At 38.8% G+C, this 26712-nt stretch overlaps 1 protein-coding gene across 2 annotated transcripts in view; it reads right to left on the bottom strand.

The window, feature by feature from the left end:
- The window catches only part of ITFG1 (integrin alpha FG-GAP repeat containing 1), a 358049-nt gene that overhangs the window by 108003 nt on the left and 223334 nt on the right, over nt 1-26712 (bottom strand). For both annotated transcript variants that reach the window (XM_086689522.1, XM_086689523.1), the window contains one exon: nt 26551-26659. In XM_086689522.1, the coding sequence (XP_086545648.1) occupies nt 26551-26659 (109 nt within the window). The remainder of the gene's footprint in view (nt 1-26550; nt 26660-26712) is intronic.

The raw sequence follows: 26712 nt of genomic DNA, 5'->3' as shown, positions 1-26712 counted from the left end.
AGCCCTGCATTCGGCTCACTACTGTCAGCACAGAGCCTGCTTCAGATTCTCTGTCCCCCCCTCTCTCTGCCCCTCCCCTGCTCACACTTTCTCTCTCAAAAATAAATAAAGCATTAAAAAATTCTGAAAAGTATTAGGTTTCTTCAAATGTACAGGCTATATTAGGAATATTTTTATTTCTCTACTACATTTTTCTGTATATTTATGTGATAGGCTCATCAGTACAGTTTAAATCATAGCTTATTAAAATTACATACAACTTCTCCAAAAGAAAGGAAGAAGTGTATTAAATGCTGCTGAGAATTCTGAATTTCAGTAATCCTGAAAAAGAAAACCAAAGCTGGAGGGATCACTATCCCAGACTTCAAGTTGTATTACAAAGCTTTAATCATCAAGACAGTATGGTACTGGTACAAAAGAGACACACAGACCAATGGTATAGAATAGAGAATCCAGAAATGGACCCACAAACTTACGGTCAACTAATCTTTGACAAAGCAGGAAAGAATATCCAAATGGAGTAAAGACTGTCTCTTCAGCAAATGGTATTGGGAAAACTAGACAGTGACATGCAGTAAAATGAACCTGGATGACTTCTTACACCATACACAAAAATGAACTCAAAATGGATGAAAGACTTAAATGTAAGACAGGAAGCCACCAAAATCCTCAAGGAGAAAGCAGGCAAAAACCTCTTTGATCTTGGCCACAGCAACTTCTTACTCAACACGTCTCCAGAGGCAAGGGAAACAAAAGCAAAAATGAACTACTGGGACCTCATCAAAATAAAAAGCTTCTGCACAGAGAAGGAAACAAGCAGCAAAACTAAAAGGCAACCAATGGAGTGGGAGAAGATAGTTGCAAATAACATATCAGATAAAGGGTAGTATCCAAAATCTATAAAGAACTTATCAAACTCCACACCAAAAAACAAATAATCCAGTGAAGAAATGGGCAAAAGACATGAATAGACACTTCTCCAGAGAAGACACTCAGATGGCTAACAGACACATGAAAAAATGCCCAACATCACTCATCATCACTGAAATACAAATTAAAACCACAAGGAGATACCACCTCACACCAGTCAGGATGGCTAAAATGAACAACACAGGCAACAACAGATGTTGGTGAGGTTGCAGAGAAAGAGGATCTCTTTTGCACTGTTGGTGGCAATGCAAGGTGGTACAGCCACTCTGGAAAACAGTATGGAGGTTCCTCAGAATGTTAAAAATAAACTACCCTACACCCAGCAATTGCACTACTAGGTATTTATCCAAGGGATACAGATATGCTGTTTCGAAGGGGCATATGCACCCCAATGTTTATAGCAATTCTATTGACACTAGCCAAAGTATGGAAAGAGCCCAAATGTCCATTGACAGATGAATGGATAAAGAAGATGTGGCATATATATATACACACTGGAGTATTACTTGACAATCAAAAATAATGAATTCTTGCCATTTGCAACTATGTGGAACTGGAGGGTATTATGTTATGTGAAATTAGTCAATCAGAGAAAAATATCATATGACTTCACTCATATGAGGACTTTAAGATACAAAACAGATGAACATAAGGGAAGGGAAGAAAAAAGAATATATTTCTAATATTTAAGAAAAAATAATACAAAAACAAGGAGGGGGACAAAACATAAGAGACTCAAATACAGAGAACAAACTGAGGGTTGCTGGAGAGGTTGTGGGTAGGGGGATGGGCTAAATGGGTAAGCAGCATTAAGGAAGACACTTGTTTGGATGAGCACTGGGTGTTATACATAGGAGATGAATCACTGGAATCTACTCCTGAAATCACTGCAGTATATGCTAACTAACTTGGATATAAACAAACAAACAAACAAATAAATAAAACATAGGTAAGTAAATAAATAAATACAATTAAAATAAAAGTATCAGTTTTCACTGCCACAGCTTCTTTTTTATGTGCTTGAGACTTTGGGAACCACCAAAAGCAAGCAGAATGGTCAGTGCTGATAGTATTTATATCTAATAAGTGGCAAAGGGCATAGCTTTTAAAAAATACTTCTCCAGATATTCCAAATGTTTTATAATAGGCTGCCTTATTTTGTAATCAGAAAAAGAAACAAGTGCTAAACCAAAACTTTACCAATATAAAAAGGAACAATGCTTTAAAATTCTCTTGCATAATCAAGAAAGTAAAAGGGTAGAATCTGATGGCATTTTTACAAATGTCACCCTGAAATTACAATTTTAAGACTCTATAATGTCAAGCTTAAGAGGTAAAAAGTACCAGTAGTCTATTAAATCATTGCAACAATGTAATTTCCACAGTGACATCAGAATAAAAATTCCATCCTTTATGCTTTTAGTGAGGAAAAAAAAAAAAAGAAGAAAAAGAAGAAAAGAAAAAAAACACCAACTAGTCCTGAATGCTCCAAGGCAGAATTTATTATTATTACAGCAAAAGCTCACTTCCCAGAAGTGAGACAGTTTTACTTTTTATATAACAGCATATGGTTTTAAGTGAAGTAAAACATTTATCTTAAGCAGCTGCAACAACAACTGGGAAGATGTGCTAAAATAAGAGACCAAATGGAAAATGAAATTACAGGTACACAATTCCAGCCTTCTACTACTTGTGTTTTTCACCACTGTGAGCTTCTTGAAGGCAAGGACTGTTTTTTGTTTTTTTTTTAATTTAAGTTTATTTATTTATTTTGAGAATGGGGGGAGGGGCAGGGATAAAGGAAGAGAGAGAATTAGAAGCAGAACTTGAACTCACAAACTGTGGGATCATGACATGAGCAGAAATCAAGAGTTGGTCACTTAACTGACTGAGCCACCCAGGTGCCCCCTGTTTACTGGTTTTTAAGTGTCTCTGTTTCCCATTTCAGATGTCAGTGAATGTTTTCCTACTAACTAGCTGAACTTGGCTAACCACAGTCTAATTAGTTTCATAAGCTTTTGTAAATTATTAGTATGTATTTGTGACCATATTGTGAAATACTATTTAGATTTATTGTAACATTTTATAATACCCTTTTAAATAAACTGTTTTAAAAAGATTAATGGAATATAGATGACAGTCTATTCACAGAATTACATGAAAACTTGTAATTAAAATGCTTAATGAGCTATTTGAAGTGCTGGTTATCAGTGATTAAATTAGTTTAAAACATGACTAATGGGATGTATAATTCATAACTTTTCTTTAAAATGACAATGCTTAGGATCTTTTTTTTTTTAATGTTTTATTTATTCTTGATAGAGCATGAGTCAGGGAGGAGCAGAGTGAGAGAGGGACACAGAATCTGAAGCAGGCTCCAGGCTCTGAGCTGTCAGCACAGAGCCCAATGTGGGGCTCGAACTCACAAGCAGCCAGATCATGACCTGAGCTGAAGTTGGATGGTTAACCGACTGAGCCACCCAGGTGCCCCAGGATCTTTTTTATTTTTTAAAGATTTTTTATTTTTAAGTAATTTCTACACCCAACATGGGGCTCAACCTCACAACCCTGAGATCAAGAGTTGCATGCTCTGTGGGCTGAACCAGCCAGGTGCTTCGACAATGCTTAGGATCTTAAGATTTCATGTTAAACAGGAGAGGCCAACATGGCGGAGAAGTAGGGGTATCATACTTCCTGTGTCTCTCAAACAAAGAAGGGCTGAAGCCAAAGGACTTTGAACACTGAGAGTCTGGGAGGAAAAGAGACTGAGTCTACCAGGGAGAAACCAGGACAACCTGACGGGCCATAGGTGGGTGACTGCGAACTGGGGGAGATAAAATGGGCCACAAAGGAATGGAAGGGAGGGATCCCCTTCTGCAGAGAGACAAAGGGAAGAGAAAGACTGGCTGGGGAAGTGTAGGACTGTATCTGGACAAGAGAAAAAAACCTCGGACCAGGACAGAGAGGGATCCCATCTCTAACTGCAGGGCTTTCTTCAGACTGGGGCTGGCTGCCCTGTTCGTGCACCTGGTGGGAGGGGAGCCACCTCTGGGTTTGGTAGTAGGTCAGGGGCGCAGTCTGCAGCAGGAGAAACCAGTACCCTTCCCTGAAGTGCTGTGGCACAGGACAAAACCAGCCAGGACCACATATTGGGAGATGTTTCCCCACTGCTGGGGCTCACAGAGAAGGAGTTGAAATCCCAGCCAAGCAATGGAGCACAGGAATGGGTGGAGAGAGACAGACAGTCTCTTTTGCACTCGTGGCACTGTGAGAGCATTTCCAAAGGAGTGATTTGGGATGCCAGGTGGTGGAGAAGAGACTGGGGTGGGGTGGGGGTTGTCATTTTTCTACCCACCACCACCAAGGCAGGGCCTCAGGGATCCACCATGGGGCCCAGAGTGGAGGCAGGACCAGCCTACACCAAACCATGTCCCTCCAAGCCAGGTAACTGCATATCTACTGGAGCGGGATACATGATGTGGAACCAGACGGACCCCTCCTCCAGACTAGTGCTGCTGCACTGCCTGGATTAATTCTAGGACAATTCTTGTTATATAGATACATTCGCCCTTCCATTTCTCTTTCTTATCTCTTCCCTCCTCTAGGCTGGGTACTCTGGTTATTGGTTTGTTTAAACAGACATATTTAATCCATTCTTTTGATACATGTTCTACACCTCCTTTCTTTCCTTTCCTTTCTCTCTCTCTGGAATAATCAAGCCAAGTAATATAGTTTCTTTGTCTGGGTAACTTTATCTTCCTTTTTCCCTGCCTCCATCCTTATTTCCCTTTTCTCAGGATTAAGCCTTTTAGACTCTCTGCCTGGTCAATGTTTATTTTTTCTCCCCCCACCCCCCTAGCCCCATCCCTCTCATTTCTCTCTCTTTGTATGTGCTCTTCCATCAGCACCGCCGCCACCCTGTTCTTTACTTGTAGCTGGTGTTTCTGGTTTTAGCTTTTGGATTGTTTTTAGTTTTTGTTTGTTTGTTTGTTTTGTGTGTTTGCGTGTTTTTGTTTCCTGATGGTCTGTCTGTCTGTTTTCCTTTCCAGGGCTACTCCAAGGAACAAATCAAAGCATACCTGGTAGAGAGTCCAAAACATCACTATGAGTAGGGACATAAAATAACCAAATTCACAACAACAGAGAGCAAGTAACAATCCAAAAAACACCTCCTGAAGAGCCAGGCCCTGGATAGTATATGATGCCCCCCTTTAATATAGCAGACTCGCAGGTGCAGAGCACTTAACAAGCTTTTAAAACTCCTAAGAGACAGCAAACTAGCTAAAATGATGAAATGGAAGAATTCTCCTCAAAAGAAATTCCAGGAAGAAGTGACAGCTAAAGAATTGATTAAAACAGATATAAGCAACATAACTGAACAAGAATTTAGAATAACAGTCATAACATTAATCACTGGGCTTGAAAAAAAGCATGGGAGACAGCAGAGAATATATTCCTGCAGAGATCAAGGGACTAAAAAATAGTCATGATGAATTAAAAATGCTGTAAATGAGGTGCAAAATAAAATGGAGATAGCCACAGAGTGGACTGAAGAGGCAGAGGGGAGAATAGGTATTTTAGATGATAAAATTATGGAAAAAAGAGGAAGCTGAGAAAAAGAGAGATAAAAAAATCCAGGATCACGAGGGGAGAATTAGAGAATTAAGTGATTCAATAAAATGGAACAATATCCATATCATAGGAATTCCAGAAGACAAAGAGAGAGAAGGCTGAAGGTGTAATTGAACAAATCATAGCTGAGAACTTCCCTGATCCGGGGAAGGAAACAGGCATTGAAATCCAAGAGGCACAGAGAACTCCCTTCACACATAACTTGAATCGATCTTCTGCACGACATATCAGAGTGAAACTGGCAAAATACAATGATAAAGACAAAATTCTTAAAGCAGCTGGGGATAAACAGGCTCTAACTTACAAAGGTAGACACATAATAGTAGTAGCAGACCTATCTACTGAAACTTGGCAGGCCAGAAAGGAATGGCAGGAAATCTTCAATATGATGAACAGAAAAAAAAAAAAAACAAAAAAAAAAGCAGCCAAGAATCCTTTATCCAGCAAGCCTGTCATTCAGAATAGAAGGAGAGATAAGGTTTTCCCAAACAAACAAAAACTGAAGTTCATCACCACTAAACCAGTCCTACAAGAGATCCTAAGGAGGACTCTGTGAGTGAAATGTTGCAAAGACCACGAAGGACCAGAGATATCACTACAAGCATGAAACCTACAGATAACACAATGACTCTAAATCCAATTCTTTCAATAATAACACTGACTGTAAATACTAAATGCTCCAATCAAAAGAAACAGGTTATCAGAATGGATAAAAAAAAAACAAGTCCTCATTTCAGACCTGAGGCCACCTTCAGACTGAAAGTGAGGAGATGGTGAACTATGTATCATGCTACTGGAAGTCAAAAGAAAGCTGGAGTAGCCATACTTATATCAGACAAACTGACTTTAAATTAAAGGCCGTAACAAGAGATGAAGAAGGGCATCATATAATGTTTACAGGGTCTATCCATCAGGAAGAGCTAACAATTATAAATGTCTATGCACTGAATTCGTCAGCACCCAAATATACAAAACAATTAATCACAAACATAAGCAATCTTATTGGTAAGAATGTGGTAACTGTAGGGGACTTTAATACTCCATTTACAACAATGGACAGATCACCTAGACACAGGATCAATAAAGAAACAATGACCCTGAATGATACATTGGACCAGATGGACTTGACAGATATATTTAGAAGTTTTCATCCTAAAGCAGCAGAATATACCTTCTTGTCGAGTGCACATGGAACATTCTCCAAGATAGATCACATACGGGGTCACAAAACAGCCCTCAATAAGTATAAAAGGATTGAGATCATACCATGCACACTTGCACATCACAATGCTATGAAACTTGAAATCAACCACAGGAAAAAGTCTGGAAAACCTCCAAACGCATGTAAAGAACACCCTACTAAAGAATGAATGGGTCAGCCAGTCAATTAGAGGAGAAATTAAAAAATATATGGAAACAAATGAAAATGAAAACACAACAGTCCAAACCCTTTGGGGTGCAGCTAAGGCAATCCTGAGAGGAAAATACATTGCAATACAGGCTGATCTCAAGAAACAAGAAAAATCCCGAATACAAAATCTAACAGCACACCCAAAGGAACTAGAAGTAAAACAGCAAAGACACCCCAAACCCAGCAGAAGAGAAATAAGAAAGATCAGAGCAGAAATAAACAATATAAAAAAACAGTAGAACAGATCAATGAAACCAAGAGTTGGTTTTTTGAAAAAATAAACAAAATTGATACACTTCTAGCCAGGCTTCTCAAAGAGAAAAGACAGAGGACTCAAATAGATAAAATCACGAATGAAAATGGACTTATCACAACCCATCCCTCAGAAACACAAGAAATTACAGGGAATACTATGAAAAGTTATATGCCAACAAGCTGGAAAGCTGGAAGAAATGGACAAATTCCTAAACATCCACACACTATGAAAACTCAAACGGGAAGAAATAGAAAATTTGAACAGACCCATAACGGTGAAGAAATTGAATCAGTTATCAAAAATCTCCCAACAAATAAGAGCCTGGACCACATGGCTTCTGTGGGGAATTCTACCAGACATTTCAAGCAGAGTTAATACCTATCCTTCTCAAGTTGTTCCAAAAATAGAAATGGAAGGAAAACTTCCAGACTCATTCTATGAAGCCAACATTACTTTGATTCTCAAACCAGACAGAGACTCAGCAAAAAAGAGAACTACAGGCCAATATCCCTGATGAATATGGATGCAAAAATTCTCAACAAGACACTACCAAATAAAATTCAACAGCATAAATAATTCAAAAGAATTATTTACCATGATCAAGTAGGATTCATTACTGGGCTGCAGGGCTGGTTCAACAGTCACAAATCCATCAATGTGATACATCACATTACTAACAGAAAGGATAAGAACCATATGATCCTGTCAATAGATGCAGAAAAAGCATCTGACGAAACACAACATCCTTTCTTAATAAAAACCCTCAGGAAAGTCAGAATAGAAGGAACATAGTTAAACATCATAAAAGCCTTTTATGAAAAGCTAATCACAGCTAATGTCATCCTCAGTGGGAAAAAACTGAGAGCTTTCCCCCTGAGATCAGGAACACGACAGGGATGTCCACTCTCACCACTGTTATTTAACATAGTGTTGGAAGTCCTAGCATCAGCAATCACACAACAAAATGAAATCAAAGGCATCCAAATTGGCAAAGAAGAAGTCAAACTTTCACTTTTTGCGGATGACATGATACTCTACACGGAAAACCCAAAAGACTACACTAAAAGTCTGCTGGAACTGAGACATGAATTCAGCAAGGTCACAGGGTACAAAATCAATGTACAGAAATTGGTTGCATTTTTATACACCAATAGTGAAGCAACAGAAAAAGAAATAAAGAAACTGATCCCATTCACAATTGCACCAAGAACTATAAAATACCTAGGAATAAGCCTAACCAAAGATGTAAAAGATCTGTATGTTGAAAACTATAGAAACCTTATGAAGGAAACTGAAGAAGACACAGTGAAATGGAAAAACCTTCCATGCTCATGGATTGGAAGAATAAATATGTTAAAATGTCAATACTACCCAAAGCAATCTACACATTCGATGCGAACCCAATCAAAATTGTACCAGCAGTCTTCTCAAAGCTAGAACAAACAATCCTAAAATTTGTTTGGAATCACAGAAGACCCTGAATAGCCAAAGTAATATTGAAAGAGAAACCAAAGTGGGAGGCATCACAATCCCAGACTTTAGCCTCTACTACAAAGCTGTAATCATAAAGACAGGATGGTACTGGCACAAAAACAGACACATAGACCAATGGAATAGAAGAGAGAACCCAGAATTGGACCCAGAAATGTATGGCCAACTAATCTTTGACAAAGCAGGAAAGAGTATCCAATGGAAAAAAAGACAGTCTCTTTAACAAATGGTGCTGGGAGAACGGGACAGTGACATGCAGAAGAATGAAATTAGACCACTTTCTTACACCATTCACAAAAATAAACTCAAAATGGATGAAGGACCTGAATGTGAGACAGGACACCATCAAAACCCTAGAGGAGAAAACAGGAAAAAACCTCTTCGACCTCAGCCGCAGCAATTTCTTCCTTGACATATCTCCAAAGGAAGAGAATTAAGAGCAAAAATGAACTATTGGGGCCTCATGAAGATAAAAAGCTTCTGTACTGCAAAGGAAACAATTAACAAAACTAAAAGGCAACCAACGGAATGGGAAAAGGTATTTGCAAATCAGATAAAGGGCTAGTATCCAACATCTATAAAGAACTCACCAAACTCCACACCCAAAAAACAAAGAATCCAGTGAAGAAATGGGCAGAAGACATGAAGAGACACTTTTCCAAAGAAGACATCCAGATGGCCAACAGACACATAAAAAGATGCTCAACGTCACTCATCATCAGGGAAATACAACCACACTGAGATACTACCTCACACTGGTCAGAGTGGCTAAAATGAACAAATCAGGAGACTGCAGATGCTGATGAGGATGTGGAGAAACAGGAACCCTCTTGCACTATTGGTGGGAATGCAAATTGGTGCAGCCATTCTGGAAAACAGTGTGGAGGTTCTTCAAAAAATTAAAAATAGACCTACCCTATGACCCAGCAATAGCACTGCTAGGAATTTACCCAAGGGATACAGGAGTGCTGATGCATAGGGGCACATATACTGCAATGTTTAGAGTAGCACTTTCAACAATAGCCAAATTTTGGAAAGACCCTAAATGTACATTGACTGATGAATGGATAAAGAAACTGTGGTTTATATGCAGAATGGAATACTACTTGGTAATGAGAAAGAATGAAATCTGGCCATTTGCAGCAATGTGGATGGAACTGGAGGGTATTATGCTAAGTGAAATAAGTCAGAGAAAGATACCATATGTTTTCACTCATATGTGGATCTTGAGAAATTTAACAGAAGACCATGGGGGTAGGGAAGGAGAAAAAAAAAAGAGTCACAGAGAGGGAGGGAGGCCAACCATAAGAGACTGTTAAGTACTGAGAACAAACTGAGGGTTGATGGGAGGGGTGGGGGAAAGGAAAAGTGGGTGATGGGCATTGAGGAGGGTACTTGTTGGGATGAGCATGGGTGTTGTATGGAAACCAATTTGAAAATTATATTAAGAAAAAGATTTCATGTTAAAACACATTATATGTTACAAGTCATGTATTCTTAAAGTATATTTAAGAATGTATATTTAGGGGCGCCTGGGTGGCTCAGTCGGTTAAGCCTCCGACTTCAGCTCAGGTCACGATTGAGTTCGAGCCCCGCATCGGGCTCTCGGCTAATGGCTCAGAGCCTGGAGCCTGCTTCCGATTCTGTGTCTCCCTCTCTCTCTGCCCCTCCCCTGTTCATGCTCTGCCTCTCTCTGTCTCAAAAATAAATAAACGTTAAAAAAATTTTTTAATAAAAAAAATTAAAAAAAGAATGTATATTTAAAGAATTTACTATATTCAAAGTATAGCTTAGTGAATCTAGTGATAGTACAGTGACAGTATAGCTTATTTAAAGTTTATGTTAGCTGCTTCACACAAATGTCAAAACCAAAAAGCAGCAATAATCATGCATAAATACTGTAACACTAAACCACTGTGTAGGCTGGGAGAAGGATGAGTAGCAAAAAGTCAAAGCTATAAAGGTCAATACTGTATAATGGTTTTAGTAGCATTTAAAATGAAAAATCCTTGCCTGGATTATAGACGACTCCTCATATTTATTCTCTGAAAAGGTCTTTCATTTTTGTTTCTTTAAGACATGTGAATACAAAGCAAATATCATAATCAAATATCATGTGTGAAATAAAGGCTCCCCTCCCAGCTATTCCTGTTATTTAGACATTATTTGAGACATTTTGTGGAAAAATGTTTAATTATGTTTAATTACCTATCTTTCATTTTTTTAATTAAAAAGTCATATGCTCATTGTAAAGAATTTAGATACAGAAAGTAAAAAATGACTAATCTTTCAAGTAATTTTGATCTTGTTCTCTACATGTGCAAACAGTTGTTAAATGTGGTGGGCATATGTTTTATACACATAGAACTTTATATACATATTTTTATACACATATAAAATTATTAAAATTTATGCTAAATTCAGGAGAGGTCTGACATTTAAAAACATATTTGGTTCTAGGTAAATATGTCTGAAAAACTTTTAGCAAATAATTTAATATGCAAAACATATATTTACCTTCCTTAATTCCCTAAATATCACTACCATGATTAAATAAATCTGAAAATAAAAGTGTTCAGTGATCAATGGCAGCTATTTTGAGGAATTTCTAAAGGGTTTTAAATAGGTAAATAATATTGAGAAAATAGGCAATTAATGCTGACCAGGTCAGAAAGTCAATAGGGCACTAGAGGATGGACTCTCTAGTAGATCAATGAGAGATCTTGACTCAGAGCTGTGAAAGAGAACAAGGGCAAGCCATGATGGGGCCAGGTATTCAGAAGGAGACAAAGGACCCCTGGAACTGTGTGGCTCACACAGGGAATAAGTGTATCTGTCACCTGGAGGTTCCTACTAGCTAATGAAAGTGGGGGATTTGCTGGTTCTTCTAGACAGTGTTCTAAATAATTTTAGAGTGTTGCCAAAAAAAAGAAACCTCTGAAACCACTTGGTGAAATGACACAAAAGGCTCAGGAAAGCAGCTGTGCCTCCCTGTAACTCCCCTTCTTTTCTTCCCACTGGAAAGCACAACTCTGTTCAGACTCAAAGAATCTGATGATCTCCCAGGTTGAGGACAGAGGAATGAGTAAGTCAGAGACTCTTACAGTGTCCCTTGCTAGTGATTCTCACAGAGGTGGGTGCAGTTCACCACCAATGCATCACTTGTGCTATGTTATTTGAGGACCCTGAAGACACCATCTTGTTCAAAATATTTGTTCCACTTCAGGTGCCTGCTCCCAGCTTTAGAGCCCCAAGGAGCTCCTGCATGGGGAGAGGAGAAAGGGAGTGGTGGCAATCGTCTGCTGGCCAGAATTGTATGTGACACATGTGCTTTTCCTACCATATTACCTACCGACACTAATTCTTTCTAGAAATATAGGCAAAGGCATAGAAAAGTTATCAGACACAAGAAGAAAAACAACAGCTTAAGAGAAGGAAAGCCAAAGTGAGAAATCATGTAAATGATCATATACATGATATAAATGATCCCTACCTAAGCAAGGAAAAGGAGAGAATTCAAAGATTACCATACTATCTGCAAGAAGTAAACAGCACAATGTTTATAAAATTCTATATTAGCAAAATTAGTGTTGATATGTAAAAGCAAGAGAAAAAATATTTTAAGACATAATAGTACTCAGAAAATATATTAACCTATGTACAACTTTCTGAAAATCATCCGAGGAAGTACTCTATCAAAAGAGATAGGAATTCATGGGGTGCCTGGGTGGCTCAGTTGGTTGAGCATCCGACTTTAGTTAAGGTCATGATCTCACGGTTCATGAGTTCGAGCCCCGCGTTGGGCTCTGTGCTGACAGCTCGGAGCCTGGAGCCTGCTTCAGATTCTGTGTCTCCCTCTCTCTGCCCCTTCCCCGCTCATGCTCTGTCTCTCAAAGATAAATAAACATTAAAAAAAAAAGAAAAAAAAAAGAGGACTTCAAAAAAAGTAAGGGCAAGGGGTGGCATATAAGTAAAATGGTAGCAATAAAGCTGGTAAAACTTGTTAAGTTTAAATAATCATTGATAACATGGTTTTGAATTATTAAGAAAGAATTTGCAAAACAGAAGGCACAAAATTAAAACTGAATTAATCACCAGAAAAATACTTCCATATTATTTCAACAGAATCTTGAAACAAGCAGGGAAGTAAAACCTTTCTAAATGTGTCATCTCACTTGGGAAGTAAAAGTAAACACACTGTTACAATTATAAAAGTGTGAGGGAAACAGGGTCAGATATTTGTTAGAAATTGGAGTTAAGTCCTGGTAGCACTGAATTAGAATGCAGAACTTCCCAGTGCAGCTGACAAAAGAGGAAAAAGAGCTAGGAATCAATTCTGATTCAAGGGAGTTTTACCTTTCTCTTGCCAATTTCTTGAATGTCCTTAACTGAAAAACAGTGACTTTTAGCACAGGCTAGTTTGAACATTAGAGTAACAGTACAATTTTAGAGCAAAATCAATGGTGGACATTGTAGACGGCTTTGAAAGGATAATTATATACTAGTAAGTGTCTGACTTAAGGCCAAAAACTAATAATCAAAGGAAAGAGTGGAAGGGCATTCCAAAACAACTAGAAGGTTATTTTTCCCAAATGATTGCTTCAAATTGGTACCTCATTTCCCATGACCTTTTTGTAAAGTATGTTATTAATATTTATGTTAATATCTTTCATGTAAAGTTACCTTGTTTTCTAAAACTAAAACCTCCTGCACCAACTTGGCTCTGGGTCTGAGCCTGGAGATGTGTGGAGAAAACTTTCTTCAGGATACTGTTAATTAGATGCCAGTGCTATCCAGTGGTCCCCCCATCCCGACTCAGGCTAGGAAGTCACAGGCCACAGATTCTCAAGAGACTTTTAGGTATTTAAACTGTTTACATGGAATTTTTCAAATTATACAAAATTAGAAATATACGAAGGACCCCAATCACACTTCACACAAGTTCAGTGGTCAACAACACATAGCCAATCTTGTTAAATCTACCCTCCATTTCCTACTTCCCTGGATTACTTTAAAGAAACACCTCAACCATGTCATTCCATTTTCATGTAATTTGTTTCATTATTTAATTGTTTAAATAAGTTTACTTTTTCCTGAGCAGTACCATCATGTATTCATGTATTCTGTTACTGTATTTGTGGTCTACTCTAAAGATAAAAACTGCAAAGATTTCATCAGGACTAATTGTTTTGTTATTCAACAGATATTTCTCCAGGGCCTGCTATACATCAGACATTAGTATCAACAGAAGTAAACTATGCACATTCGACTTCATACAGAATAAATATTCTGGCAACTATATTGACTCATAAAAGAAGTGTGTGTTCCTTCATGAGGAGGTGAGCTTTACTGCAAGGCATTCAAGCAGATGCTGGCTGAGGTGTTGCGTTAGGGTGGACTTGGGCAAGATGCCTTCTAAGGCCTTTCCCATATCTAAGATTCTGATTGTTCTGTAATTTCTAAAAATGTAAATAAACAAATACAAAGGAAGGACTGAAGATCCTACATTATATGTATGTATTTTCCACATGGACAATTTCCAAATGATCAATATATAAAAAAAATGTGAGACCGGTTTTTGCTTCATATGAGAAACTGCCTCCTTTCTTTAGCATTATTATTATCATCATTATTATTTTATTATCATTATTATTATTATGAGTAGGGATCTGGATCCCTTATCACTGTAGGAAAATCTTATGCTCTGATTTAACTTTATTTCACTGACAACCTCTGCTCTAGGAAAGAGTCTACAGGCATCAGCAAGGGAAGCAACAGCATCACATGCCCTCACACTAACTCAGATTTGGGAGTATATCACAAAAACTCAATCATATTTTTTCAAGAGCACAAAGCAAGTAATTTTTAGTAGAAAAGTAGTTTTAAGGCTTGAATAAAACAACCTGCTGAATGCAAGGGTGAACTTGATTTGTCCTAACCATATACAAATTAATACCCCTTTCACTGGAATTTTTCCTTACTACTCAATGAGTAACATCTATTGTAGAAACCATTAATTTTCAATCCATACAGACACACAAAAACACTTCAAATTCAGATGAACTAAGCAATAAATCTGTGGTTTTTTGGAAACTTTAAACTTGAGAAAATAGTTTCTTCAAAGTACACTGGCAAAACTCAAATCAAGGACACATATAGTACAGCTATCTCATTACACAGAAAAAAAAAAAGAGAATTATTACTGTGAGTTTCAATATAAATTTTTGAGACAAGGAGAGAGGGAAGATGGCGGCGTAGGAGGACGCTGGGCTCACCGCGCGTCCTGCTGATCACTTAGATTCCACCTACACCTGCCTAAATAACCCAGAAAACCACCAGAGGATTAGCAGAACGGAGTCGCCGGAGCCAAGCGCAGACGAGAGGCCCACGGAAGAGGGTAGGAAGGGCGGCGAGGCGGTGCGCGCTCCACGGACCGGCGGGAGGGAGCCGGGGCGGAGGGGCGGCTCACCGGCCAAGCAGAGCCCCCGAGTCTGGCTTGCAAAAAGCGGAGGGGCCTGACGGACTGTGTTCCGACAGCAAGCGCGACTTAGCGTCTGGGAGGTCATAAGTTAACAGCTCTGCTCAGAAAGCGGGAAGGCTGGAGGACAAAGGGAAGGAGAGCTGCTGAGCCCCCGGACGACAGAGCTCAGTTTGGTGGGGAACAAAGGCGCTCGCCAGCGCCATCTCCCCCACCCATCCCCCAGCCAAAATCCCAAAGAGAACCAGTTCCTGCCAGGGAACTTGCTCGCTCCGCACGCAAACACCCAACTCTGCACTTCTGCGGAGCCAAACCTCCGGCAGCGGATCTGACTCCCTCCTGCTGCCACAGGGCCCCTCCTGAAGAGGATCACCTAAGGAGAAGCAAGCTAAGCCTGCCCCTCCTGCCCCTGTGCACCTTGCCTACCCACCCCAGCTAAGACGCCAGATCCCCAGCATCACAAGCCTGGCAGTCTGCAAGTAGCCCAGACAGGCCACCCCACCCCACAGTGAATCCCGCCCCTAGGAGAGGGGAAGAGAAGGCACGCACCAGTCTGACTGTGGCCCCAGCGGTGGGCTGGGGGCAGACATCAGGTCTGACTGCGGCTCCGCCCACGAACTCTAGTTATACACCACAGCACAGGGGAAGTGCCCTGCAGGTCCTCACCACGCCAGGGACTATCCAAAATGACCAAGCGGAAGAATTCCCCTCAGAAGAATCTCCAGGAAATAACAACAGCTAATGAGCTGATCAAAAAGGATTTAAATAATATAACAGAAAGTGAATTTAGAATAATAGTCATAAAATTAATCGCTGGGCTTGAAAACAGTATAGCGGACAGCAGAGAATCTCTTGCTACAGAGATCAAGGGACTAAGGAACAGTCACGAGGAGCTGAAAAACGCTTTAAACGAAATGCATAACAAAATGGAAACCACCACAGCTCGGATTGAAGAGGCAGAGGAGAGAATAGGTGAACTAGAAGATAAAGTTATGGAAAAAGAGGAAGCTGAGAAAAGAGAGATAAAAAAATCCAGGAGTACGAGGGGAAAATTAGAGAACTAAGTGATACACTAAAAAGAAATAATATACGCATTATTGGTATCCCAGAGGAGGAAGAGAGAGGGAAAGGTGCTGAAGGGGTACTTGAAGAAATAATAGCTGAGAACTTCCCTGAAGTGGGGAAGGAAAAAGGCATTGAAATCCAAGAGGCACAGAGAACTCCCTTCAGACGTAACTTGAATCGATCTTCTGCACGACATATCATAGTGAAACTGGCAAAATACAAGGATAAAGAGAAAATTCTGAAAGCAGCAAGGGGTAAACGTGCCCTCACATATAAAGGGAGACCTATAAGACTCGTGACTGATCTCTCTTTTGAAACTTGGCAGGCCAGAAAGAATTGGCACGAGATTTTCAGTGTGCTAGACAGAAAAAATATGCAGCCGAGAATCCTTTATCCAGCAAGTCTGTCATTTAGAATCGAAGGAGAGATAAAGGTCTTCCCAAACAAACAAAAACTGAAGGAATTTGTCACCACTAAACCAGCCCTACAAGAGATCCTAAGGGGGACCCTGTGAGACAAAGTACCAGAGACATCACTACAAGCATAAAACATACAGACATCACAATGACTCTAAACCCATACCTTTCTATAATAACACTGAATGTAAATGGATTAAATGCGCCCACCAAAAGACTTAGGGTATCAGAATGGATAAAAAAACAAGACCCATCTATTTGCTGTCTACAAGAGACTCATTTTAGACCTGAGGACACCTTTAGATTGAGAGTGAGGGGATGGAGATCTATTTATCATGCTACTGGAAGCCAAAAGAAAGCTGGAGTAGCCATCCTTATATCAGACAAACTAGACTTTAAATTAAAGGCTGTAACAAGAGATGAAGAAGGACATTATATAATAGTGACAGGGTCTATCCATCAGGAAGAGCTAACAATTATAAATGTCTATGCGCCGAATACCGGAGCGCCCAAATATATAAAACAATTACTCATAAACATAAGCAACCTTATTGATAAGAATGTGGTAATTGCAGGGGACTTTAACACCCCACTTACAGAAATGGATAGATCAACTAGACACACGGTCAATAAAGAAACAAGGGCCCTGAATGAGACATTGGATCAGATGGACTTGACAGATATATTTAGAACTCTGCATCCCAAAGCAACAGAATATACTTTCTTCTCGAGTGCACATGGAACATTCTCCAAGATAGATCATATACTGGGTCACAAAACAGCCCTTCATAAGTTTACAAGAATTGAAATCATACCATGCATACTTTCAGACCACAATGCTATAAAGCTTGAAATCAACCACAGAAAAAAGTCTGGAAAACCTCCAAAAGCATGGAGGTTAAAGAACACCCTACTAATGAATGAGTGGGTCAACCAGGCAATTAGAGAAGAAATTAAAAAATATATGGAAACAAACGAAAATGAAAATACAACAATCCAAACGTTTTGGGATGCAGCGAAGGCAGTCCTGAGAGGAAAATACATTGCAATCCAGGCCTATCTCAAGAAACAAGAAAAATCCCAAATACAAAATCTAACAGCACACCTAAAGGAAATAGAAGCAGAACAGCAAAGGCAGCCTAAGCCCAGCAGAAGAAGAGAAATAATAAAGATCAGAGCAGAAATAAACAATATAGAATCTAAAAAAACTGAAGAGCAGATCAACGAAACCAAGAGTTGGTTTTTTGAAAAAATAAACAAAATTGACACACCTCTAGCCAGGCTTCTCAAAAAGAAAAGGGAGATGACCCAAATAAATAAAATCATGAATGAAAATGGAATTATTACAACCAATCCCTCAGAGATACAAACAATTATCAGGGAATACTATGAAAAATTATATGCCAACAAATTGGACAACCTGGAAGAAATGGACAAATTCCTGAACACCCACACTCTTCCAAAACTCAATCAGGAGGAAATAGAAAGCTTGAACAGACCCATCACCAGCGAAGAAATTGAATCGGTTATCAAAAATCTCCCAACAAATAAGAGTCCAGGACCAGATGGCTTCCCAGGGGAGTTCTACCAGACGTTTAAAGCAGAGATAATACCTATCCTTCTCAAGCTATTCCAAGAAATAGAAAGGGAAGGAAAACTTCCAGACTCATTCTATGAAGCCAGTATTACTTTGATTCCTAAACCAGACAGAGACCCAGTAAAAAAAGAGAACTACAGGCCAATATCCCTGATGAATATGGATGCCAAAATTCTCAATAAGATACTAGCAAATCGAATTCAACGGCATATAAAAAGAATTATTCACCATGATCAAGTGGGATTCATTCCTGGGATGCAGGGCTGGTTCAACATTCGCAAATCAATCAACGTGATACATCACATTAACAAAAAAAAGGAGAAAAACCATATGATCCTGTCAATCGATGCAGAAAAGGCCTTCGACAAAATCCAGCACCCTTTCTTAATAAAAACTCTTGAGAAAGTCGGGATAGAAGGAACATACTTAAAGATCATAAAAGCCATTTATGAAAAGCCCACAGCTAACATCATCCTCAACGGGGAAAAACTGAGAGCTTTTTCCCTGAGATCAGGAACACGACAGGGATGCCCACTCTCACCGCTGTTATTTAACATAGTGCTGGAAGTTCTAGCAACAGCAATCAGACAACAAAAGGAAATCAAAGGCGTCAAAATTGGCAAAGATGAAGTCAAGCTTTCGCTCTTTGCAGATGACATGATATTATACATGGAAAATCCGATAGACTCCACCAAAAGTCTGCTAGAACTGATACATGAATTCAGCAAAGTTGCAGGATACAAAATCAATGTACAGAAATCAGTCGCATTCTTATACACTAACAATGAAGCAACAGAAAGACAAATAAAGAAACTGATCCCATTCACAATTGCACCAAGAAGCATAAAATACCTAGGAATCAATCTAACCAAAGATGTAAAGGATCTGTATGCTGAAAACTATAGAAAGCTTATGAAGGTAATTGAAGAAGATTTAAAGAAATGGAAAGACATTCCCTGCTCATGGATTGGAAGAATAAATATTATCAAAATGTCAATACTACCCAAAGCTATCTACACATTCAATGCAATCCCAATCAAAATTGCACCAGCATTCTTCTCGAAACTAGAACAAGCAATCCTAAAATTCATATGGAACCACAAAAGGCCCCGAATAGCCAAAGTAATTTTGAAGAAGAAGACCAAAGCAGGAGGCATCACAATCCCAGACTTTAGCCTCTACTACAAAGCTGTCATCATCAAGACAGCATGGTATTGGCAGAAAAACAGACACATAGACCAATGGAATAGAATAGAAACCCCAGAACTAGACCCACAAACGTATGGCCAACTCATCTTTGACAAAGCAGGAAAGAACATCCAATGGAAAAAAGACAGTCTCTTTAACAAATGGTGCTGGGAGAACTGGACAGCAACATGCAGAAGGTTGAAACTAGACCACTTTCTCACACCATTCACAAAAATAAACTCAAAATGGATAAAGGACCTGAATGTGAGACAGGAAACCATCAAAACCTTAGAGGAGAAAGCAGGAAAAGACCTCTCTGACCTCAGCCGTAGCAATCTCTTACTCGACACATCCCCAAAGGCAAGGGAATTAAAAGCAAAAGTGAATTGCTGGGACCTTATGAAGATAAAAAGCTTCTGCACAGCAAAGGAAACAACCAACAAAACTAAAAGGCAACCAACGGAATGGGAAAAGATATTTGCAAATGACATATCGGACAAAGGGCTAGTATCCAAAATCTGTAAAGAGCTCACCAAACTCCACACCCGAAAAGCAAATAACCCAGTGAAGAAATGGGCAGAAAACATGAATAGACACTTCTCTAAAGAAGACATCCGGATGGCCAACAGGCACATGAAAAGATGTTCAGCGTCGCTCCTTATCAGGGAAATACAAATCAAAACCACACTCAGATATCACCTCACGCCAGTCAGAGTGGCCAAAATGAACAAATCAGGAGACTATAGATGCTGGAGGGGATGTGGAGAAACGGGAACCGTCTTGCACTGTTGGTGGGAATGCAAATTGGTGCAGCCGCTCTGGAAAGCAGTGTGGAGGTTCCTCAGAAAATTAAAAATAGACCTACCCTATGACCCAGCAATAGCACTGCTAGGAATTTATCCAAGGGACACAGGAGTACTGATGCATAGGGGCACTTGTACCCCAATGTTCATAGCAGCACTCTCAACAATAGCCAAATTATGGAAAGAGCCTAAATGTCCATCAACTGATGAATGGATAAAGAAATTGTGGTTTATATACACAATGGAGTACTACGTGGCAATGAGAAAAAATGAAATATGGCCTTTTGTAGCAACGTGGATGGAACTGGAGAGTGTGATGCTAAGTGAAATAAGCCATACAGAGAAAGACAGATACCATATGGTTTCACTCTTATGTGGATCCTGAGAAACTTAAGAGAAACCCATGGGGGAGGGGAACAAAAAAAAAAAAAAAAAGAGGTTAGAGTGGGAGAGAGCCAAAGCATAAGAGACTGTTGAGAACTGAGGACAAACTAAGGGTTGATGGGGGGTGGGAGGGAGGAGAGGGTGGGTGATGGGTACTGAGGAGGGCACCTTTTGGGATGAGCACTGGGTGTTGTATGGAAACCAATTTGACAATAAATTTCATATATATAAAAAAAAAATAAAATAAAATAAAACAATATAAATCCAAAAAAAAAATAAATAAATTTTTGAGACAAATAACATTTATTCTAGGTTGGAATAAAAAGATGATTTTCACAGCATCCCATTAAGGTCATGAGAGAGAACATCTCTCTTACTCACTGCATGATGTTTTTTCTGTACATTTTTCGTTTATAAGCCTGGGGAAATTAAGTATTTCTAGTCACAGAGAATCCTAAAAGATAGGTAAATGTGAGAACTTAAGCCAGGGCAGAGTAACTAGCTCACTAAGATTAAATATTCTCTTTTCAAGAAATGAACTATTGACTACCTATAGCTCTGACATCAGAGAACAGGTAAAGGTGCAAATATGTCCTTGAAATGGAGTTTCATCTTTTGGTAGAATGCTTCCTGGAGACAGAACATGGGCCTGAGGCATCAGGCATTAGGCCCTAGCACCATTGGGTACTAGGGGGAATACTTTTATTGTCTTAAAAAATTTTTTTTTCACGTTTATTTATTTTTGAGAGAGAGAGAGAGAGTGAGAGAGCGCACTTGAGTGGGGAAGGAGCAGAGAGAGGGGAAGACACAGAATTCAAAGCATCTCTAGGCTCTGAGCTGTCAGCACAGAGCCCATCGCAAACCCACAAGCTGTGAGATCATGACCTGAGCCAAAGTTGGACGCTTAACCAACTGAGCCACCCAGTTGTCCCTCTGAGCCACTCAGGTGCCCCAAGAGGGTATAATTTTATGTTATGTTATGTTATGTTATGTTATGTTATGTTATGTTAATTTTATTTTTAATATTTTTTAAATTTACATCCAAATTAGTTAGCATATAGTATAACAAGAATCTCAGGAGTAGATTCCTTAATGCCCCTTACCCATTTAGCCCATCCAACATCCCACAACCCCTCCAGTAACCCTCTGTTTGTTCTCCATATTTAAGAGTCTCTTATGTTTTGTCCCCCTCCCTATTTTTATATTATTTTTGTTCCCTTTCCCTTATGTTCATCTGTTCTGTGTCTTAAAGTCCTCATATGAGTGAAGTCATATGATATTTGTCTTTCTCTAATTTTGCTTAGCATAATACCCTTTAGTTCATCCACATAGTTGCAAATAGCAAGATTTCATTCTTTTTGATTGCTGAGTAATACTCCATCGTATATATATACAATACATCTTCCTTATCCATTCATCCATCGATGGACATTTGGGCTCTTTCCATACTTTGGCTATTGTTGATAGTGCTGCTATAAACACTGAGGTGCATGTGCCCCTTCAAAACAGCATACCTATATCCCTTGGATAAATAACTGGTAGTGCAATTGCTGGGTCATAGGGTAGTTATTTAATTTTTTGAGGAACCTCCATACTGTTTTCCAGAGTGGCTGCACCAGTTTGCATTCCCACCAGCAATGCAAAGGAGATCGTCTTTCTCCACATCCTTGCCAACATCTGTTGTTGCCTGAGTTGTTAATGTTAGCCATTCTGACAGGTGTCAGGTGGTATCTCATTGTGGTTTTAATTTGTATTTCACTGATGATGAGTAATGTTGAGCATTTTTTCATGTGCCAGTTGGCCATCTGGATGTCTTCTTTGGAGAAGTGTCTATTCATGCCTTTTGCCCATTTCTTCACTGGATTATTTGTTTTTTGGGTGTGGAGTTTGGTAATTTCTTTATAGATTTTGGATACTAACCCTTTATCTGGTATGTTGTTTGCAAATATCTTCTCCCATTCTTCCGGTTGCCTTTTAGTTTTGCTGCTTGTTTCCTTCTCTGTGCAGAAGCTTTTTAGTTTGATGAGGTCCCAGTAGTTCGTTTTTGCTTTTGTTTCCCTTGCCTCTGGAGATGTGTTGAGTAAGAAGTTGCTGTGGCCAAGATCAAAGAGGTTTTTGCCTGCTTTCTCCTTGAGGATTTTGATGGCTTCCTGTCTTCTGTTTAGGTCTTTCATCCATTTTGAGTTTATTTTTGTGTATGGTGTAAGAAAGTGGTCCAGGTTCATTCTTCTCAATGTTGCTGTCCAGTTTTCCCAGCACCACTTCTGAAGAGACTGTCTTTATTCCATTGGATATTCTTTCCTGCTTTGTCAAAGATTAGTTGGCCATATGTTTGTGGGTCCATTTCTGGGTTCTCTATTCTGTTCCATTGATCTGAGTGTCTGTTTTTGTGCCAAGAGGGAATACTTTTAAATTAAGATAGCCAGGGACGTCTGGGTGGCTCAAGTTGGTAAGATGTCCAACTCTAAGTTTTGGCTCAGATTATGATCTCATGGTTTGTGAGTTCAGGCTCTGCATCCGGCTCTTCATTGACAATTTGGAGCCTGCTTGGGATTCTCTCTCTCATCCTCTCTCTTCCCCTCCCCTATTCGTACTTTCCCTCTCTCAAAAAAAAAAATTAAAAAAATAATTCAGATAGCCAATTCATGCCTTGAAAAGTAGCTGGCCAATTGTTTAACATAAATTTCCTAAATGCCTCCTATAAGCCAGGCCCTGTGTAAGGCACTGGGGAATCAAAGAGAAATAAGACATAGATACTACCTTCAACTCGTTTCGACTACCATAGCATACTATGAGAAAAAGATGGTAAGCAAGTGACCTAAATAAATTTAGATTTCAGAGTGCTTCTCAAATAGCCTGGAATAGATGGGAGTTGGGGGTGGAGAGGAGATTATGTTATATTAAAATAAATGGGGGGGCGCCTGGTTGGCTCAGTCGGTTAAGCGTCCGACTTCAGCTCAGGTCACGATCTCACGGTCCGCGAGTTCAAGCCCCGCGTCGGGCTCTGGGCTGATGGCTCAGAGCCTGGAGCCTGCTTCCGATTCTGTGTCTCCCTCTCTCTGCCCCTCCCCCGTTCATGCTCTGTCTCTCTCTGTCTCAAAAATAAATAAACGTTAAAAAAATAAAAAAATAAATAAAATAAATGGGGACTAGGAGCATGCTGTCATTGACAAATGATAATTCTAGGGCACAGAACAGATATTTTAAGATGTATGCTTTTGTTGAATCTCCCCTTGGCAACCAGAGTCTGCATTAGTTGATGGCTGTACCAGACTTAGTTATGTATCTATAGGGGACCAAATTCTAAACTCTTACTTTAACAGTGCTTGTTTCAATTTAATTGATTGAAAACGAGTTATTCTAATTACATATACATTTAGTGTCAGCAAAAATTTTAAGGATTCCTTGCCTTTTTATCTAGAGGATTAAAGTTGAAGGAAAATCGCTGAAAAAAAACACTTTAAACTATGTAAGTTAATAACAACATACAACATAATTTAAATTTTTTTAGCTCTAAGATAGCCAAATAATATTCCCTTCAAAATGGCAAATGAGAGCATACAGTCACATGGATAAAAAGTATAGAAATGGGTAGACTCATATATCCATATTCTGAGACTGCAGTAGTAATGAAGACGGGAGTCACTCTTAGTTCATTCAAATAAGAATGAATTTGCTGATTAAAAAGGAAAATTATATTTTCTGTCATTTTCATTTCTCAAATTTCCCAATATTCATTCATTATTCTGTTGCTTTTCTGTGTTCAGCTACTTATGCCCATTTTAAAACTGTAATAAATATTTATATGAAGTATGTGTCACTTCATTAACAAATGACTGCTCTTGATGGCTATCTTAGTGTTGACTACAATAGTAACACAAAAACAGTAATTTCCAATAGCAATTCATGATAAAACTCTCAGAAAACTAGAAATAGGGTAAACTTCCTTAACACAATAGAGAGCATCTATAAAACCCAATAGCTAATAATATCATAATTAATGGTGAAAGAAGGAATGCTTTCCCCCAAGATCAGAAGCAAGGCAAGGATGTCCACTCCCACCAATCTTTTCAACATAGTAATGGAAATTTTAGCCAGGAAAAGAAAAACAAAAAAGGCATAGATTGGAAAGAATAAATAGAACTGTCTCTCTCTGGGGTGCCTGGATGGCTCAGTTGGCTAAGCATCCAACTTCGGCTCACATGATGATCTTGTGGTTTATGAGTTTGAGCCCCAGGTTAGGCTCTGTGCTGACAGCTCAGAGCCTGGAACCTGCATCCAATTCTGTGTTTCCCTCTCTCTGCCCCTCCCCTGCTTGCATCTGTCTCTCTGTCTCAAAAAATAAACACTAAAAAAAAAAAAAAAAAAAAAAAAAAAAGACTCTCTTTGTAGATAACATAATTGTCTATGTAGAAAATCCTATTGAATCTTAAAAAAACCTCCTAGAGTCAATAAAGAAGTTGAGCAAGATTGCAGTATACAAGATTAACACACAAAAAAATCAATTGTATTTCTAATTACTAAAAACAAACATGTGGAAACCAAACTTAAAAACACAACATTTATAATCACCTAAAAAATGTAAAAGATCTCTGGTGAACATACGTGTCAGCTGGAGGAGATGGTTAGCATGGTTGGGAACAGGTAACAATGAACAAATAAATAAATATACAGAGGAAAGTGGGAGCCGGGTTTCTCACTGCTAGAGAAGATATATACAGACAGAAAAGATTAGAAAGAAGTCTTGACATGCTGTGTTGGATCAGAAATGGAAGTAATGGCATAAGTTCATGGTTTTATAGTAAGTGAAGGTGATGTATACACATATATACATACACACATATAGTTATAGATATGTATATTTGTGTGTTGAGTATATAAAGCCATATCTGTATTTCCTGCTCTGTCCATTGAGAGAAGCTAGAAGAAATGACAACTCAGAAACAACCAGCACACTGAAAATTTAGAACATGGCTTTTAAATACCATCTTTTACAAAAGGAAATGGGGATCCTTGGGGAGAGAGAAGATTCTAGACTTAGGGCAAGGGAAGAATAAGATGAGTCTGGAATATCTGTCTATCTCAGAGAACATGTAAAATAGATATAGGAGCCAGCCTGAAGGAGCTCCTACTGCTTCTACTGGGAATACTTTGAACATTAAAGGAAATGATTTTATTTACTGAATGTAATATGAATACATAGATCTATACTGATAAATAAATACATAAATACATGGGAGAGAAGCAAAAGATCTTCCTTATAGTAGAATGCCAAGTATAAATGTGGAAAGAATGTTGGAAATAGAGAATTACTCTTTGACAACTATCTTAGAGAAGGCAATCACAAAGAGGGAAAAGAGTGAATTTAAGGTGGAGAGTCCTGGTGGTCACTAAGATGATCAGAAGCTCAAGGTAAACATTTTGGTGGTGAGATAGACCAACATCATGTGCTTCCTGATATAATGCACTGAGAAATGCACAGCACTGGTTATGCAATTCTATGCAGTGGAATTTCTGCAAAGAATGTATGACCTGAGTGGAAAGAGAAGAAACAGGGTTATGGTACAGAAGAAGGCCTATATTCTTTGAAACTGATAAGGACCTAAAAAAGGAATTATTCCATATTGAAGAAGTCTGCAAAGATGTGACAATTAAAGAGGAATTCCTTTATAGAATCCTGAAACAGAAAAAAAAATCATTGTTATGACAACTGGAAAAATTTGAAGAGTCTGTGTATAGGATGGTAGTGTTGTAACAAAGTTGATTTCCTGATTTGGAGAGTTGTATGTGTAACACACATAGGGGTGTGTCCTTATTCTTTGGAAAATTTGAGTTGACAGACAGAATACAAAAATAAATGTTAATAATTAATAATAAAACATATGAAACAAATACTCACCAATGACTTTAACAAAATAAGCATCTGCTTCAAAGTTATTTTTTAGTGTATGGATGGAAAAATCATTCTTTGTATATCCTTTACTTAGTACTACAATGTCCAAGATTCCCTGGAAAAAACATAAACAAAAGTCGTAAGAACAAACCAGCAGACTGAAAAACT

Source organism: Puma concolor, chromosome E2 (genome assembly GCF_028749965.1).
Source record: "Puma concolor isolate L17-30 chromosome E2, mPumCon1.1.hap2, whole genome shotgun sequence".
Classification (NCBI taxonomy): domain Eukaryota; kingdom Metazoa; phylum Chordata; class Mammalia; order Carnivora; family Felidae; genus Puma; species Puma concolor.
This window is presented reverse-complemented; position numbering and strand designations above follow the sequence as displayed.